The sequence below is a fragment of the Lontra canadensis genome, unplaced genomic scaffold, assembly GCF_010015895.1.
Source record: "Lontra canadensis isolate GAN:19392208 unplaced genomic scaffold, GSC_riverotter_1.0 scaffold88, whole genome shotgun sequence".
Taxonomy (NCBI): Eukaryota; Metazoa; Chordata; class Mammalia; order Carnivora; family Mustelidae; genus Lontra; species Lontra canadensis.
Window position 1 is genome coordinate 7,029,923 of NW_022631082.1, and position 19,498 is coordinate 7,049,420.

At 47.7% G+C, this 19,498-nt stretch overlaps 1 protein-coding gene across 20 annotated transcripts in view; it reads right to left on the bottom strand.

Annotated features, from left to right (window-relative positions):
- The window catches only part of CACNA1A (calcium voltage-gated channel subunit alpha1 A), a 284,022-nt gene that overhangs the window by 97,388 nt on the left and 167,136 nt on the right, over positions 1-19,498 (bottom strand). For all 20 annotated transcript variants that reach the window (XM_032835843.1, XM_032835845.1, XM_032835844.1 and 17 more), the window contains 2 exons: positions 18,433-18,585; positions 13,912-14,105 (listed from right to left, as the gene is read on the bottom strand). In XM_032835843.1, coding sequence (XP_032691734.1) covers positions 13,912-14,105; positions 18,433-18,585 — 347 coding nt within the window. The remainder of the gene's footprint in view (positions 1-13,911; positions 14,106-18,432; positions 18,586-19,498) is intronic.

Below are 19,498 nucleotides of genomic sequence, written 5' to 3' on the forward strand. Positions count from 1 at the left end.
AGGGTCTGAAGGCCAGGTTAAATCACCAAGACAGATGGCAGGGCTGTGAGCCTTTTCCTCAAGGGTCTCCCTCCTCTATGCTCTGCAGCCTCAATGTGAACCACAAAAAAATTCCCAGATGTGCCCAGCTCAGTTTTCGGAGAGGCAGGGAAGATGTCTACAAGTCAAACATTCTTCTCTGGATGGCAGAACACTGTGCCAAGAAGGAAGTAAGAGGAGGGGATGAAAATAAAGACTAGAAAGAGAAAGAGAGGGAGAAATATAAAAACAGGTGCTCATGGAGTACTTGGGCCAGACGCTCTAAGTATATTAGCTATGTTAGCTTAGTTACTCATTTAATCCTCATGATGACTCTATTCTACCATCATGCCCATTTTCTAACTGGGGAAACTGAGGCCTAGAAAGACAAAAGTGCCAGTACAAGGTCCCAGAGCTAATGGGTGGTAGACATGGGACTGGAACCAGGAGGTGGGGACCCAGAGCCCATGGAGGTAACCTCTGTGCTGGGGAAGGCCTGGCATTAGCAGCTGGAGCAGAGGGAGCCTTATGGTGGCTCATCAGGTCTGGGACACCCATGGAACATGGCTTTAAAAGCTCACCTTTAAACACACCCGTACGATGCTACTTCTCCTGCCCCTGCTCCCACCTACCACAAATACTAGGATGAGAAAGACTGATTCTATCAGGTGTTGGGGAGTCTGAAGAAGCTGGAATCTCCCTTATGTTGCCCATGGGAGGGTAATATGGCGTATGAGTGCTCTGCCTGGGGTAATAAAGAACTACAACCAGGGGCCTTAAAACAACAGAAATTTATTGTCTCACTGTTCTTGAAGGCCAGATGTTTGAGACCAGGATGTCAGCTGGGTTGATTCCTTTTAGAGGCTCTGAGGCTGAAACCATTGTACGCCTCTCCTCTGGCATCTGGGGGTTTGCTGATAATCTTTGGTGGTTCCTTGGCTTATAGACACATCACTCTGATCTTCACCTTCATCTTTGCATGACATTCTCCTTGTGTGCATGTCTGTCTCTCTGTCCAAATTCTTTCCCCTCTTTTAAAGATGTCAGCCATATTGGACTAGGGCCCACCCTAATGACCTCATCTTCGACAATGATCCCACATCCAATGAAGGTCACGCTTTTCTGGTACTGGGTGTTAGGACTTCAGTATATGAATTGGGGCAGGGAGGACACAATTCAATCCATAACACATGGTACAACCACTTTGGAAAAGGGGTTGGGAATTTCTACCAAAATTAAATCACATACTTGTACTACCACCCAGAAATTCCACTCCTGAGTCCTGGGTCGTTACCCAACAGAAATATGAATGGCATGGTCAAGATTGTTCATAGTGGTGATCTTCATATATAGCCCCAAACTGGAAATGGTCTGAACCCTCATTAACAAGAGGATAAATAAATGGAATGTCATGCAATGAATGACTGCCACTTGTCACATGAAACCTTACTGAGTTAGTTAGTGTCAGGCAAAGGAAGCCAGACAGAAAAGAACATGTATGGAAGATTCCATTTCTACAAAATACAAAAGCAGGCAAACTAGTCAACCATGCCTGAGGTCCTGATGGGGCACCCTTTGTGGAGGGGGCCCCAAGGGGCTTTCAGGGCTGAGAAGGTTCTGTTTCCTGATCTGGGTGCTGGTCACACAGGTGTGCCCAGTTTGTGAAAATTCATCAAGCTCCTCACTTAAGATCTGTAGGTTTTCCGTATGCTTATTTTACTTTACTTTTTAACCATATTTTTTGGGTAAACTTTACCTTAAAAAGGAAGAAAATTTTGACCCATGGTACAACGTGGAAGAATCTTGAGGACACTATGTTGAGCGAAATAAGTCAGTCATAAAAAGGCAGAGGCTGGGGGTGCCTGGGTGGCTCAGTCAGTTAAGTGTCTGCCCTCAGCTCAGGTCATGATCCCAGTGTCCTGGGATTGAGCCCTGCATCGGGCTCCCTGCTCAGTGAGGAGTTTGCTCCTCCTTCTCCCTCTGCCCTCCGCCCTCCTTGTGCTCTCTCATGCACTCTCTCTTTCAAATAAATAAGTAAATTCTTAAAAAAAAAAGAAATGCTTTATGATTCTACTTCTATGCAATCCCTACAGAAGTCACAGTCACAGAGATAGGAAGTAGATGGCGGGCACCAGGGGCTGCAGGAGGGAGCAGGGAGTCAGTGTTCAGTGGGGACACAGTCTATTCACAAGATATAATGAGTTCTGGAGATGGGTGGTGGGGATAGCTGCTCAACAATGAGAATGTACTTACTGCCACAGAACTGGGCACTTAAAAATCATTAAGATGGTAAAGTTTATGTCATGTGTGTTTTACCACAATTAAAAAATGGAAAACAAAGCGAACCAACAAACAAAGCCAACTTTCATCATGGACACACACAAGTTCTGGGGACAATTAATATGTCAGGGCTCTTGTACATGTCCTTCTTCCAACAAACACCTAAAGTTCTGATGTTTTGCTTCTAGAAGGTTCTGGAAGAAAGAATGGAGTCAGCAGAACAGGGCTGGACAGAAGGCAGGACTGGGTTTGTGCTTTTCCTTTCCAGTGCTGCGGCAGCTGAGGCTTCTCATGCCTGTTTCTTAGGCTAAATATAGTCCAGGGAGAGAAAGCCCGCACCAGCCAACACAAGAAAAAGTCTGGGCCATCTCAGGAAACAGGTTTGGGATGGGGACAGAGTGGCGGGTGGGGGAAGAGAGGTGGGATGGAATAGGGAGAAACAGCAGAGGCCCCTCAGAACTGAGGCAGCCCCTCCATCTCAGCCTCTGCTCCCAATCCAGCTCCCCAGTAGGCTTAGGACCCCTCTGGCCCATGACATGCTGCCCAGCCTAATAACAGACATACCCAGTGCCAGGCACTCAGTCTACCTGAGCTCAGTTAATCCTCTCATAGACCCCAAAAGGTGTACACAATTCTTCCCATCCTCCTTGGAGGGTAAAGAGAAGTAAAGTTCCATGCCCAAGGTCCATTCTGGGTTGCCTTTTGTCCCCCCACTCTCCCAGTACCTGGGAATGTGACTTTACTTGGAAATAGGTCTCTGCAGCTGCCATCAAGTTAAGGTGAGGTCATGATGGGGGGGGGCCCTCATCCAATGTGACTGGTGTCCTTTTAAAGAAGAGGAAAACACCAGGTTGAGACAGGGACATGCAGGGGAGAGGATGGCCACATGGCTATGAAGGCAGAGTGTGGAGGGAAGCCAAGGAATGCCAAGGGTCAACAGCCACTGGAAGAAGCCAGAACAAGGTAAGGAAGGGTTCTACTGAGTCTCAGATGGAGCACAGCCTTCCTGACATCTTAGTCTCCGGTTTCTGGCCTCCATGTATTGGCAGCCACAGAAAACAAATATAGCTACTAATTGGCAGAGGTATCCCACCCCCCAATGCCCCTGTCACTCTGCCCCTGGATAACTCTTCTCTAGTCACATGGGCTCCTTTCAGCTCCTCAGATACACTAGGCATAGTCCCATCTCAGGACCTTTGCACCTGCTGCTCCCCCCGTTGGAAGGCTCTTCCCCCAGATTCCTACATGGTTCCTCCCTCACTCTTCTTCAGGTCTTTGCTCAAATGCCACCTACTCCAAGAGGTCTTCCTTGACGGCCCTTTATTTCTAATCCCATTTCCTGTGCCAGATTTTCCCTTAGCTTCACCCTCTCTACACTTTTCCTATTTCTCCTGCTCACTGTCCATCTCCCCGGCTAGAATGTCAGTTCCACAAGGTGCTTTTTTTGTTCTTGTTCACTGCTGTATTCCCTAGCACAATGCCAGGTATGCAAGCAGTGCTCAATACATGTTTGTGGAATGACTGAATGAGAGGTGGGTCCAAGTTCCCCACACATCCTGCACCATCAGTTCCCAAGCTGTCCTTCCTCTCTCACCTCCCTTGTTTGCTTTTCTCCCTGGGACCGAGAACTTGTTCTCTTTCCAGTCTGGCCCAAATTATTCAAGTCCATGCTCTACAGCCAACAAATCAAGGAGAAGAAGTTGGGGGAGGGGTGGATGCAATTTTTGATAAGGAGGTGGGCTTTCCCTGGGGTCTGCTTGGGAAGAAAATGGGAACTACGTTTCCCAAGAAGGAAGGCTAGAGCTGCCACTGCTAGTCTGATAGCAGATGATGTGGGGGGCCCAAACTTCCCCTCCTGGGTCTGACCTCCTTTGGCAGTTCAGGAAAAGGGCGGGTGTGTGCACGAGTCTGGGTTTGGCGAAATGAAGGAGGATGGAAACTTGTTCACCTGTCATAATCAGTAATCCTGAAAAGGACGGGTTCTTAAGAGTCCTGTCTTTTTCCCAAAGGCTCAAAGAATTCCAGTGCTTGGAACACTAATTCTTATTAGTGTTGTCACTAAGTATTTCTGGTGATATGGTGGGATGGCCCGTGCCAGTCCCCCTGTGGTTGGCTGAGGGCCTCATGCTGAGTGCTGGCCAATAAGGAGTGAGTGGAGACAGCTGTGCCACTTTGGAACACTGAACTGTCACCGTGGGACCCTTGAGGCTTTCTTTCTATTTGGGACAGCAAGTGGCAATGTCCTAGCTGTTTTATCGGCTGGCTTCCAAGTGGCAATGGTGAGCACAGCCCCTTCTCCCCCACTGCCAACCTACACTGGACACGTAGTGTGAGCAATAAAGGGATCTGTTGTTAATGTCATGGAGACTTTGGGGGATGCTTGTTACTGCAGCATCACACAGTTTTCCTGGCTGACACACCCTGATATCTCCTTGGCTTGCTCCTTCATCTCCTGCAGGGCTTTCTCAAATGCCACTTTCTCATTGATCCTTCTATGGATCTCATGAGGCAGGTGAGGAAAAACAATGTCTCCGGTATGTCTGATGGAGAAATCGGTACACCAAAATGTAAAGTTCAAGATTACAACGCACTAGTTGTATCTGTTCTCTGAGCCTCTGTCTGGATCCCAGTGTCCCCTGGAGACCAGAGTCCCCTTGATCTTGGTGTGGTTGATGCCTCCTCATCACTCAGTCTTCAGCTCCACTGTCCCCAGCTCAGATAAGCCTTCCCAGGCCTCCTGACCCACAGGACTAGCTCCTCCCTCCAGCACTGCCAGACATCCGTTCTCTTCCTGGCATGCTTTGTTCTCTGATTCACTTTGTCAATTTATACCTTCGCTTGTTTGTAGACAGTCTTTTCCCTAAAACCTCACCTCCCCAGTGCCCAGAATGGCACCTGGCATACAGCAGGTACTTACTAAGCATTGGTGGCATGATGAATGCAAGTAACCTTGAGGTCCCTGGAATGGGTTGTTTAAATAATACCAAGGGCAGGGACACCTGGGTGGCTCAGTTGGTTAAGCGTCCGGCTCTGGATTTCAGCTCAGGCCATGATCTCAAGGTCAGGCTCCATGTTCAGCCGGGAGTCTGCTTGAGATTCTCTCTCTCTGCCCCTCCCCCACAAAATAAATAAATAAATCTTTAAAAAAACAGTATCATGGACAGGAGACTGTGCTTATCTCAGGTCCAAATGATCAGGCTGTTTCCCTGGGAACAAAGAGGCAGGCAAGACAACCACTGTCACTTTAGTGACAAATACCCCTTGATTCCCACAGTTTCCATACCCAGGGGATGGGGGAACCAGGCTGAGGAAGGCAACGTGACTCGCCAGCTCGCACAGGGCTTGGATGGCACAGCTGGGGCTGGAACCGTCCTTCTGGCTTGCAACAGAAAGATTTTTTTTTCTACTTCACCTCTTCGCTGCACTTACGTAGTATTTTATATTTATAATAGTTGGCCCGTGAGAGCCTTAAAGGAGAGACTGATTCATCCCCACACTGCTGGTGCCTAGCGTGGCGCCTGGCGTTTAGCAAGCGTTCAATAAATACTCATCAAACAAATTAATGGCTGAGTCCCAGTAAAATTCTTAAGTGCTTTCTGTTTTATGGTTTATTTTCCTCTATTTTTTTTTTTTTTTGAGCCTGGTTCATTCAGAAAAAGTATAGAGGATGTTAAGAAAAAAAATACGCAATTCAGGAGAACACCCAATTCCCCAGCATACTGGATAAAAATGGTGTGGGTTTGACCGTGAAAGAGCCAAGGTCCCACAGAGGCTGTGAGGGAGGTCGTATGTCCTAGTTTATACTCATTGTAGATCACGCAATGCCTGTTAATTATTTTTGAGTCCTCCTTTCCTTATTTGCTCTCAAAATTGTCCCGGTTTGGATGATAAATTCCACAGCCTCTCTGCCTATTTGGTCATGTCACCTCCTCTGGCCTCACCAGCTCCCTCATTTGCTTTCACTCACTCCCCACCTTGCTGCTCCTCATAAATGCCAGGAACATTCCTGCCCCAGGGCCTTTGCACTGGCTATCCTGTCTGCCTGGGCTTCTTTTCCCTAGCATACTTGCATGGCGACCCCCTCACCTCCTTTAGGGCTTATTAGAAGAACTGCAACCCCTCACTTTGACAATCCAAAGCTCCTCTCCTGTTTAATTTTTCTCCTAAGCTCTCTTTCCCCTCTTACACAGGAGTCCTCAAAGTTCAGCCCATGGCCTAGCCACTTGTGGTTGTAAATGATGGTTTTATGGGTACACAGTCATGACCATTCTCTTATGTATTTTCTCTGTGGCTGCTTCTGTGTTATGACAGCAGACTGAGTAGTTGTGAGAGAGATGGTGAGGCCTGCCAAGACTAAAATATTTAAGATACTCTCTGCCCTTTACACATACATATATAATCTCTAAATTATGTTGATGATCCCAATCCCCTGCTTCCTCCACTAAAATGTCAACTCCCCCCAAACAGGGATTTTTGTCTCTTCCATTCACTGCATATCCTGAGTGCCTGGAAGAGTGCATGAACGTAGGAGGCATTCAATGAATGTTTGTTGAATGAATGTATGACCCAAAGTCCCCTCAGTTTTGGTGATTTGAAATTGGCCAAAAGGAGCATTTATGAATTAAAAAGGGTTTGGGCCAAAGATCAATTTCAAGCACAAGTGACCATTTGTCAAGGGACACACATTTATAATCACCCACCATGCACAATCTCGCTGCCTTCCTAATTGACATTAACTGAAGGAGAGAAACAGAGTGAGAGACACACAGTAAAGCAGAGAGGTGGAGAGGGAGAAAGGGAAGACAGGTGGAGGAGGAGACAGAGACAGATACGACATAAAAAACACAAAGAAAGAGGGGGAGAAGGAAGAGAAGGGGAGAGTCAAACAAAGGGGAGGGAGTGGGATGATGAGTTCCCAGTGCTGTGTTCGAATCCAGATTTCACCACGCTTGGCTATAGGACCTTGGCAGGTTGCTTTATCCCTGTGGACCTCAGTTTCCTCATCTGGATGATGGGTCTAAAAATGCCTCTCGCACAATGTTGTTTTATGGATTGATGGACAGCACAAGAAGATGTGTGACATCTGGTAAATTCAGTGAATGGCAGCCAAAAATGAACTTAGGTAGTATTGGTCCTGCCAGGACCCCCATGCTGTTCATGACAGGTCCTGGGTTAAGGACCCATGCCTCTCCCCCTGCTATCCCTTGTATCCACCAAGAGAGGGCAGTTCCCATAACCCACACGCTGCTTCCAGGCTGCTTTGGGCCAGCACAACGCTCCTGAGCTTCCCCATGCCTCCGCTACCACCTGGGGCAAAAAAACAAGTTTGGGCCACTCTATCATCTGACACATGTTCACTAAACTCACTGGGTAATAATGCGTCTGTCAAATCAGCATCTTGTACATCTCAAACTTGTATGTCAATAACACAAAAACCATAAAGAATCCCTGAATTCTTTAATGTAGGCTCTTTGGCCCCTAATCCGCGTTTTCTGCCTCAGACTTAAAGAGAGTTTTAAGAAATTACTCCTTTAAAAATTAAATGGCTCTCCATGCTCAGTGGGGAGCCTGCTTCTCCCTCCCCTCTGCCCCTCCTCCCACTCATGCTCTCTCTCTCAAATCAATAAATAAAATCTTAAAAAAAATTAAACCGCTCTCCCTCCCTTCCTCCATATCTCTTTCCTGGGGTTCAGTTCAGGGCACCTGGTCCTGCCACTTCCTGGCCGCCAACCTCGGCCACACTCTCTATCTCGGACTCTTATTTGTAAAATGGGGGATAGTTCCCTCTCCCCCTCAGGTTATTTAAAAACCAAACTCCTGACTTTATTTGAACTTTGTCAGTTTCCCATTAATGTCTCCTTTCTGTTCCAGAACCTCACGTCACATCCAGTTGTCACATCTCCTTTCGCTCCTCTGGTCTATGATAATTTCTCAGTCTTCCCTTACATATATCATGACCTTGAGAGTCCGGGAAAGGACTGGCCAGGTATCCGGCAGAACACCCTCCAGTCTGGGTTTGTCTATGTTTTGCTCATGATTACACAGGGATTGTGAGTCTTAGGGAAGAAAACCAGAGGTGAGGTCCCCTGCCCATCACATCCGTCAAGGGTCATACGATTGTGTGTGTGTTGGGGGGGGGCGTCCGACCTTGGTCCCTTGCTTAAGGTGGTGTCTGCGAGGTTTCCCCACTGTAAAATGACTTCATCTCTCCCTTCCCTACTCTATTCTCTGGAAGTGAGTCACTAAGTCCAGCCTACCCTCCAATGAGGGGGGAGACTCAACCCTGCTTCTAGAAGTGGAGCATCTGCATTTATATTAAACAGAATTCTTCCATAAGGAAGATTTCCTTTTTCTTCATTTTAATGGTAAAACAATAAGAATGAGCATTGATTATTGCTATATCAATTGAGCCTTTGGTGTTCACCCTCTCTGGACGGGTGACGCAGCCAACACACTGTGGACACACCCAGAAAATATTCATTCCCCCCCACCTTGTCATAATGAGCAAAAATATCTTTTTTTTCTCTTAAATCTATAACAAGACAAACCTAATTTTTTTCCTGATTACAAAAGGAAATTTTGCTCACAGTAGAAAAATTGATAATACAGAGTAGAATTGGAAAGATAAAGATTCCTGAGCCCCACTCTCTAAAGGCCATCTTGGTACAGTGCGTTCCAATCTTTCTTTCCCTAACGTATATTTTCAAATGTACACACTTGAGAGCAGAAGATGGACAGGCTGAAGTGGATTGCAACCCCTACGATCATGTGTGGAAACCCTGAGCCCCAGTGTGATGGTGTTAGGAGGTGGGGCCTCTGGGAGTTGGTCAGGGTTGGAGGGGGTTACACAGGTGGGGCCCCCATGATGAGGTTAGTGTCTTTATACGAAGAGACGCCAGAGAGCTAGCTGTCTCTCTCCTGGCAAGAAGCCGGCTGTCCTTAAGCCAGGTAGAGAGTCCTCACCGTGTTGGCCCTATGGTTCCAGCATCCAGAACCGTGAGCAATGAGTTTCTGTTGTTGAAGCCGCCTGCTGCATACTCTTATAATGGCAGCCGGAGCTAAGACATAGGTTTACCTCACCTTGATTCTTTAAAAAAAAAAAAAAAAATCAGTTCTCCCCACTCGTCATTATACAGTGTGCATTTCCACGCGTCCGTAAATATTCTCCCAACAGATGCTTTTTAATGACGACGTAATATTCCATCATATGAAGGGACCATACGGTACTGAACCAGTTGCTTCCAGTTTTGTTCTATTTTTACAAATAATGCTGAGATGCACATCCTGATATAAATCTTTGACAACACTGCTGATTAGCTGGGGTTAGGCTTTTTCCAGAAGGCGCTTAATTTAACCAGGAAGCCAAGCAGAAAAGAAAAGGAACAAATCAAAACTGGGAAAACCTGGAAGGGGGCTGAACAGGTCATGTAGGTGAGCTACTGCTGTTTCCTTTGCCAAGAATGCTCTCCCACAAACATCCGTCTGGCGCTCTCCTTCTCTCTGGAAATGTCACTTCCTCTGAGGAGCCCTCCCTGATTGCTGACCTAGACTAGCCCCGCCTTCCTCTTGTGCTCTTTTGTCCTCACAGGGCATGTCACCACGTCCCCTGTTATGCATTTGCTTACTGTCTATGTCCCACCATAAATGCAGTTTTTGATTTATCATGTTAATGCTTCTGTCCATCTCCCCTATCAGAGTGAGGATTTTTGTCCATCTTCTTCATGGTGGGTCCCTTTCCCTGCTGCCACCTGCCCATTGCCCAGCACACAGTAGGTGCTCAACAGTTAGTGAATAATCAAATGGTTATCAATGATATTGAGAAAAGAAATGAGATGTTGGGATTGTAAAGTCTTGCCCACCCAGGCAGGTGGCATCCATCTGGCTCATGGATTCTAAGAAACCTGAGCTGGTGCACCCAGATTCTCTACTCCTGGGTCTCACCTGCCAGAGGCCAGTGTGGCCATGCCCACAGGCCTTGGCTCTAGCACAAATACAGAGGATAAAGATTCCAGACCTTGTGGCTGCCTGTGGCCAGATGCATTGAGGAGGCAGGGCTGGCAGAGGGCAGAACACAACAGCAGAGGCCAAATGCCTAGAAAAGCAGCAGCTCTGTCCTCAGCAGCAGAAACTCAAAGGTAGTCACCTTAGCCCCCTGCCTTTGACAATGAGAGGCTTTAATGGTTGTATTAAGTTTGTGTCTTAATTTGAGAAGCCCTAGACAAGGGTTCAGGTCCAGTAGTTTATCTGGGAGGTGTTATAGATTGAATAATACTGCCCCCCCAAAAGGATACATTGAAGTATTAACCCCCAGGACCTCAGAATGTGACCTTATTTGGAAATCAGGTCATTGCCGAGGTCATTAGTTAAGACCAGATGGTGCTGGAGTAGGGTGGGCCCTAATCCAACATGACCTGTGTCTTTATAAGAAGACAGCCAAGTGAAGATGGGATATTCAAGTGGAGGGCAGAGAATGTGTAAGCCAGGGAATGCCAAAGATTGTTGGCTAGAAGCTGGAGGAGGCCAAGAAGGCCAATGCCTTGATAGGGCGCTTCTGGCACCCAGACTGGGAGACAACGAATGTCTGTTGCTTTAGCCACCACTTCGTGCTACTTTATTACTGCTCTAGACTCACATCAGGCCCAGATCATGGGTGGGGTTTCTGCTCACAGGATGATGGTGGGATGTAAGTACATGTAAAGTTCTAGAAGGCTACTTGGAGTTAGTAACAGCTACCAGTGTGTTGAGGGTGAGGGTGGGGAATGAAGTGGAACCCCACAGCTCACTCTACTTCGTCGGGTGCTGCTGGGGTTTTTATGATAAGAAATTCATATGTTTCTGAGAGCCATGCCTACCAGGGTGGAGAATTCGGCCCTACACAGAGCTCGCTGAGGACCAGGCACTGTTCTAAACACTTCACATGTACCCAGCTCATTCAGTCCTCCTGCCCTGTGAGGTAGGACCGTGCTTCTGCTCGTACTGCACAAGTGGAAAGAGGCACAGAGAGGCCAAGTGACTTGCCCAAGGTTGCACAGCAAGGAAGTGGTAGAGTCAGGATGGGGACCTAGGCAGTCTGGTGCCTGACTGTGCTCTCACCACTTCCCCTCAGCTTGTTTCCCCAAAGACAGCTCAGCTCTAAGCTTCTAGGACAAGTATCTCTTCCAACAATGGTGCTTATGACTAGAGAATCTTCTGGAAATATGTCGTCCTGCTCATGCTTCCTCTCCCACTACTAAGTACATCCCCAGTGTCTTCCTCTGAACCTCTGGACACTTTCTCTGGACACAACCCTTTCCCATGTTCACAATTTTCTTAGCTTCTGTTCCTCAGTCCCATTCTCTGTCCAAGTTCCTTACCTTCCTGGCCCCTGGCTCTGTTTCACTTCCAGGAGGGCTCATTTCCCTCTGTAGCCTCCTCTCACACCACCCTTGCAAAGCAAAAATCTAGAACCCATAAAAATCTCCCAGCAAGCTTTTGCCAATTGGGTGTAACCTTTGATCCAAGCTCTTTGCAAGTGAGGCCCAAGAGAGAGAGAGACTGAACATTTCTTAGATCTGTGGTCTGTTTCTAGGATGCTATGCTTAGACAAGGTCTTCATACAAATTAGGACACCATATCTCCTTCTTACATTCTTTATAGTTGTCAAAAAACTGTAATAATGGTGGAGTACAATACCAAATACCATTATTTGGTAATACCAATAATACAATACCAAATAATGGTAGTCTACAATACAAATTACACTCCTGAGATGTGGCTTGTGCAGTATGTGACATGCTCAGCTGTCCATGGCACTTTTGCAATCCACTTCCAGGCTGTACTCTCAGCCCCACCCAAAAATGAGCCACTGGTCAAAAGGATAGGTTCTTGCAAATCTCCATCCACCCCCAAGGGGGAACTTTCCTTAAGAAACCTCAACTGCCACTAGGAGGAGACTTGAGCAGCCCCACATGTAAGAAGAAACATGGTGTTGCTTCCCCAGCAGGCCAAGCCCTGGCTCATATGGCAGAACCTTAACTGGCAATTTCAGCACTTACGCAGGCAGAGAGGACACCTCTGTGAGTCAACAGACGTATATGTGGACCAGCCCAATGAGGTCACTACCCTTGTGGCACCTTGTATTCCTGACTCCACCCATCTCCAGCTGCTGACAGGTGACTGACTTGGGCGGGGGGTGGGGGAGGCCCTCTCAAGGCACAGGTGGGTGAGGAAGGTGTGCTGTGTTTAGGGCAGAGAGAGCTCTAAAACCTGTACATCTAAATATCTATCAAAATTATAAATACAGTTTAGTTGTTGACCCAGTGATCCCACTTCTGGGAATGGACACTACCAACCCCTGCTATTTCTGCACAAGGATGAAAAGACGTAAATGCAGTAGGGCTCATGGCAGCTCTGAGTTCAATGTCAGAGGATGGGGAACCATCCAAGCATTTGTCTCTGGGAGAACTGACTAAATGAACCACAGCCCACCAAACAATGGACTGCTATGCAGCTGTACAAAAGAACGAGGTCATGTTCCATGTCCTGCCATAGAAAGATCTCCAGTATATGTTGTCATGAGACCCCCCCTACCAAAAATCACAGAATAAAACAGCAGGCATAGAATGCTACACTTTGGGGTAAGAAAGAGGGAGGAGGATATAGATTTGATTACACTTATATTTGCATAAACACAGAAAGCATACACCAAGGAGCTGAAGGGGTGGCACCTGGTGGAGGGATAGGAAACAGGATGCAAGTGGGGCAGGTGGGCCTGTCTCTAATGTTTTCAAGATCTCAGACAAGAGTACCTATGGAGGCCCACATACTCTGTGTAAATATTTAAAAGCTACTAAATAAAATATGCTGTATGCTTCGCTTTTGTAAACATACCTTCATAAGCAATGGGAAGGTCAGGGTGGAATTTAGAACCTAGACGTCTGCCCTGGATCATGATGTGAGCAAATCCAGCCCTGCCCCTGGACCATGCATGGCCTGCTTTCTCTCCCACTCATGGCTCCATCTGACCTGGGGCAGGGGGCTTCATGCACACATGCATGGACATTCCTGCTCACATGGCTAAGCTCCAGCCACATTTGTGCCAACAGATGCTCCTAGGACACCTGGCCCAGTTGGAGAACAGACCCACAGAAGAATCTCATGCAAGTTCACAGAATCTGGGCTTGGGCAGAAAATTCCAGAATCCTGGATAATCCAAGGAGATTGTCTAGAAAGTGGGATAGCTGGTACCAGCTTCTGAAAGATATATCCCCTGTGCCCCATGGGCTCCTCACCCTACAGAGAAGGAGTGTGGCTGGCAGAGGGCCAGTGAGGGTCCCAGCACAGTGTCCCTTTGTATACATCTCAGGATATTACTCTTTTATCCATATGGGCTTGTGAATCACACATTTACATATTAAAAAATCTAAAATTATACTTAAACACTTTAACAGTGAAAATTTATGCAGCATCTAAGTGCCCTCTAGATTTCCATGTCCCAAGGGGCCTCCTCTACCTAAAGTTCTGATGCCTCCTGCCCCCTCGCCCCGCCACCTCACCGGCTCAGAATCCCTCCAATTCAGCCTCAGGAATTGGCTGGTCCAAGAGGGCCACCTCTCCCATACTTGCATCACTTACGTTGTAGAGGAGGTCAGTCCACCCTTCCATGGTGATGCACTGGAAAACTGTCAGCACTGCAAATAGGATGTTGTCGAACTGAGTGATCCCATTGTTGGGCCCTTCCCAGTAGGGCTGACATTTGGTCCCATTGGGGCAGGTGCGGGCGGGTTCCTCTGTCCCACACGGAGCCGGAGACTCACCCTGAATGTCATCTATGAAAGGGAAGGGGAGAAAAGTCAGGGGAAAGGGCTAGGAAAACCAGCTCTGAGAAACAGGGGCTGTAGAGATTCAATATTGTTGGAAAAAAATGACTATTGGAATGAATTTATCAGTATTTTTTTTAAGTTTCGCTTTATTGATCTATTCATTGTTTTCTGTTTTATTAATTTCTTCTCCAAGTTGTATTACTTTCCCTGTGCATTTCCTAAACTTTTGAGACAGATTCATTTCTTTTAAGGCTATAAATTGCCCTTTGCATGCAGGTTTAGTTGCATCTCACAAAACTTGTCATGCATTATTATCATTATCACTCAAGTAAAATATTCAGCAATTTCCAATATTATTTCTCTTTGACCCATGGATAACCAAGATGCATTTCTTATTTTTTTTTTAACTTGCCAGATATTTACAAAAACAGAATAGTATAGGGGCACCTGGGTGGCTCAGTCGGTTGAGTGTCCGACTCTTGATTTCAACTTGGGTCATGATCTCAGGGCTATGGAATCAAGCCTTGTGTCAGGCTCTGTGCTCAGCATGGAGTCTACTTGTCCCTCTCCCTCTGCTCCTCCCCCTGCGCTCTCTCTCTCTAAAATAAATACAATCTTAAAAAACAGAATAGCATAACAAATTTTCATGTACCTATCACCAATTTCAACACTTATCAACTCAGGGCTAGTCTTGTTTCCTCTGTATCCCCTCCCCACACTTTGCCTTGCACTAGAATATTTCTAAAGCAAATCTCAAATACCCTATCATTTCATTCTCAGATAAGAAGCATGCCTCTTAATTTCCAAACACTTTCAGGGTTATCCTTTTGTTACCAAGTTCCAGCTTAATTACACTGGGGTCAGAGGATAATATTTTGTGTACTTTGGTCCTTTAAGATCTGTTGAGATGTGCTTTCGGTTACCTAATATAGAGGGTCTGGTGAATATGCTATGCACATTGTGAGATGGTTGGGGGCAGCGTTCTTCAGACTTCCATTAGGGCAAATATGTGAATCATGTGATACTGTTCTTCAGTTGCCTGACTGATTCTTCTTTTTTTCCTCTTTTCTCCCCTCCTCTTCTCTCCCTGTTTCCCTCCCTCCCTACCTCCCTTTTTTCTTTCTTTGCTTTGCTTTTCTTTTTTTCTTTTCTTTCTTTCTTTTGAGATGTACTGGGCTCAGGGAGCTGTTCTGGGGGCGAGGGAGGCCAGTACACACAGTACTTACCCTTAGGCACAGGAGCTAAGTTTTCTCCCCAAACAGCAAGAGGCAGATTGTAAAAATGCCACAAGGAAAGAGACACATGCCAACAGATGCCCCTTTTGCTGGCAACCAAAGACAACTTCCTGGTGAAGTTGGGCTGGGTGCCAAAGGTGGGGTCTGAATTCCAAGGTGTTGATGGGGAGACCCTGGAAACACATGGCATCAGGGGAGCACAGAATGACCCAGGGGTGTCCCCACTCGACCAGAGCAGTGGATACAAGAGGACCCTATTCAGTGAGTCACACTTTTGAAGGTTTTCAGAGAGCAACACTGTCCACCAAGAAAACAAACAGCCAAGTGTGCAAATTCAAGGTCTCCACAAAATAAAAATAGCTCTCAATGTATGTGCTATGGGCACAAATTCCCAACCCCCACTCAGCATGCCGCAGAGAGAAATAAACCAGCACGGAAGGCGTGAATCTTACTGGCCTTTGAAGCGTCAGTTAAATAAAAACTGTAGGTCACACAAAGTGACACCCGCCACTCTCAGAGCTGACACCCACTGCTCAAGAAGAAATGAGCACATCGGCCACTAGTTTAAGTGGCTGGAAATGCCTTCCTCATTCATGCTGGATTTGGTACAGGGGGGCTAATATTTAACAGATACAGATGGGAAGGCAATATCTTTTAAACGTCAGGCTCAGAGCGGGGAGAAGAAAATGCATGGGCTCCTATAAGAAATGAGAACCAGTGTTTGTTGGGAAGGTCACCTCTGTCCAGAACCTTCTATGTCTCCACCCTGTGACCAAGTCTGGCTCAGTTCCCACCCCCTGCGGCCCCCTGCGTCAGCCAGTGAACTCTGGTCCCTCCTTTTCCTCAGGGCTACAAGAGCTCCCCAATGTTCGTCCATATTTAGTGGGGAGATAAAGCTCATGTCAGCCTTCATGGCTACAAACTGATTGGAGACGAGGAGTCTTATCTCCTTAAACGATTTTGTAGGCACTTGGAAAGCAGAATGCCTTCCACTTTACCTTTTCATTTCTCTGAGTGTTTGGCACGGTTCTGGGCACGCAGGAACCGGGTTCCCGAGGATAAAGAGATGCAGCTGAAAATCTGTCTCTCCTTGGCAGTTTGGCCCAGTGGTTCTCCTGATTTCAATCCCCCCTCAACCCTCCACCCCCCCATCACGAAACACTCTGAGCGCTGCTTCTAGAAAAGCAACCGTCCAGAGAGTCTGAGGAATTTGGTTATAAATATATTTTAAAATTAACCTGCTGCCTGGGTGTCTGTATATATCTGTCTCTTACTCACACGCCTTATATTTTTAATCGCGAGCTTTTCAGTCATCCTCCTAAAATGAGGTTTTTCTAACCCCCCAGCTGCTCCCCCCCACATCTGCCCCCTCACAACCCCACTCAGACCTAAGCCAGTTGTGTCTGCTTGACTAGAAAGACCAAAAAAGAAAAAAAATCACCTCAACAAAACCCCAAAACCTAGGCTCCAGGAGTCCTGGTTTCTCTGCTCTTGGCTGACTTATCTGAGGGGCCCTGCCCTGTATCTCTCCCTCCTGTGTTTCCGCCCGGGTGACGAGGCCAGGCGCAGAAATAGCTCTGCCTCAATTAACACCTTCTTCATCGGGGAAAGAAATAATTAGGACATCCCATATTGAGCAAACTTCACAAGCCCAGGAGAGAAGGAGTCAGGAGGAGCAAGAGAAAAGGAGGAAGAAAAAGGACATCTTGAATAAACGTTTCCAACTGAGTTTTCCTTCCCTCTGGGGTGGTCTTGGGCCATGGCTCCACCACGTGGGGTGCGTGGGAAGCCACTCCTGGACAGAATCTTCTTCCCAGAGAGACGGGCCTAAAACTCCTTTCATTTCTCACAGGGGTTCCCCTTTAGCTTCACCATCCATGCTGTCTATCCCCTGAATTCATGGTTCCCTTGTCCCATGATCAGCATTGCCAGCCAGCCCATCTGGACCAAGATGGCCAGTGGTTCCAACACAGACATCCAGGCTTCTGTCCTTATCCGGTTCCATTTGGTTCTTGGGCTTCAGAGAGCAAAGGAGCTTGGAGAGCAGGACATTTAATGGAAAATGTATCTGGAGGGTGCTGGGGCTCCCGAGTGTGTGGATAGTGGGGGACACCACCCTGTGACATTGCTGATTCAGAGCTGAGTCCTACAAGTGAGCCTCCTGCCTTCCTGGCTTTTCTCTGCCTGTCCCCCAACCTTGCATTTCTTCACCCAACCACTGAGGAGTTGCCAATGACACAGAACCCTGCTTGTGCTAGGTTCTGATTGTTGGTGTCCTGCCTCCCAGCTGGGGTGTCTTCAAGGTACATTCTGGGAGGGGGGGCCGAGAGGGCCACCTTCTCTATTCCTTTTCTCCAGGCAATGGGGATTGCCCCCCCAACAAAGCAATCAGACCTCTTCCTTCATAACCAGGCTGTCCCCTTTCCTCCTGCTTGAGAACACAGCCTGGGATGTGGTCCCTGTAAGGTTATGAGGCAGAAGCTGCTGGCACCCTGTCCATATCCTGCTGTTGGCCTGGCCTCCCCACCCTCCCACCTGAAAACATCTTTCATGCCTGCTCCAGCCCGGCATGCAGATCAGCCAGTCGTGCCGGGACATTAATGCCCACCCAGGGACAGTCCTTGTCAGTGTCAGACAGAAGTTGGTGGATAAGACCCTGACTCCCTTGCCCCCTGGCTGGGATGGGTCTGAGGCATGTGTCCTATGCTACCTCCCCAAGCTGCACAATGGGACCGGACCCCAGCTGCCCACAATGGTTAGCCTGCTTGATAACACTACACCCCTTTACTAGATGTCTTCCTTCCCTGTTTCATGTCCCCACTCCCCCTCTGGCACTTCCTGGGATCACGTCCCAAATAAACTACTTACCCCTGGGACAGCTTCTGGGGAACCCCAATGCAAGGCCCTAGAACAACCAAGACCCCAAGGGCTATCTCACCCCCGGCTTTGCCTGTAGCACTTTGCAAGGAAGTTCTCCCAGCTGCCAGGAGAAAGAAGCAAAGCCCTGCATATCCTTTCTAGGAGCTTGTCCCCAAGGGAGGAAGGCTGGAAAAAACCCAAAAAACAAAAACCAACCACATCATGTTGCTTGGACCTACCTGTCCCCTCTTCAAAGCAGGTGGTATGAAATTTTCCCATATAAAATTCTAACCCTATGATTGCAAAAATAAGGATTGCAAAAAATAGGAGGAGGCCGATCTGCAGCAGGGGGATCATTGCCTTCATGATCGACTTCAGGACGACTTGTAAACCTGAGAAGACACAGAGAGAGCCGCACGGCTCTGTGAGCAAGCACCCCAAACTCTAGGAACCCACATGCGAGGCTGGGGGTGGGGCGATGATGAGGGACCACACAGGCTGGTTGTCATAAAATGGGAACAAGCCCTCCTAATATTTTAATATTTTAAGCCCTTCTTCTTTTAAAATATTTTTAAAGCATTTGACATACGCTGTCATTTGTTGACATTTTAGCTAAGGAAGGGGTGGAAATTGATTGCTTTCTGAGCCATATTCCTGGGTGTTGGGAAGCTTTTACCCAGAGCGGGGTGCCTTTTCCTAATTTTTCCCACCAAGAGGGGGCGTCTTTTCCTAATTCATGCAGAGGCACCAGGGAAGCCAGCCACACTTCTGCGCGGGGACAGCAGTCAATGTCCCAGTTCCAGTCCTGAGAAACCAGACATGGTTTCATTGGCTTCTAGCACAACCCCGTGAAGTGGGCGCCCGTGTAAAATTACCCCATTCTGCAGAGGTGGGAAGCAAGTCCTAGAGAGGTGATTCATCCAAGGGCGTCAGCAATAACAGAGCCGGGACTAAAACCCAGGTCTGAGGGATGTCAAATCTGTGTGTTTGTAGCCATTGTGTTCTTAGGAAAGTCTACGGTTAAAATCAGGGTTCAGACAAAAAGCCCAAGGCCTTGCTTCCTGATTAGAAGAACTTTGCATGGCTCACGATTAGCACCTCCTGGCAGGTGGAAGCCCCAGGGACCCGCGATGGAAGGGTGATGCTAATGGAGGCGGTGGGCAGAGTGGTTAGGGCTCTGGACACTGCACGCGGTGAGTGCCCAGGCCGGGGAGCCTCCCCCTCTGCTGAGCCCCGCTTCCAGCTGGCTGCTAATGGCTCCCTGCTGCCCCTCCTCTTTATACAAATGCCCTTGGTTTTCAAGAG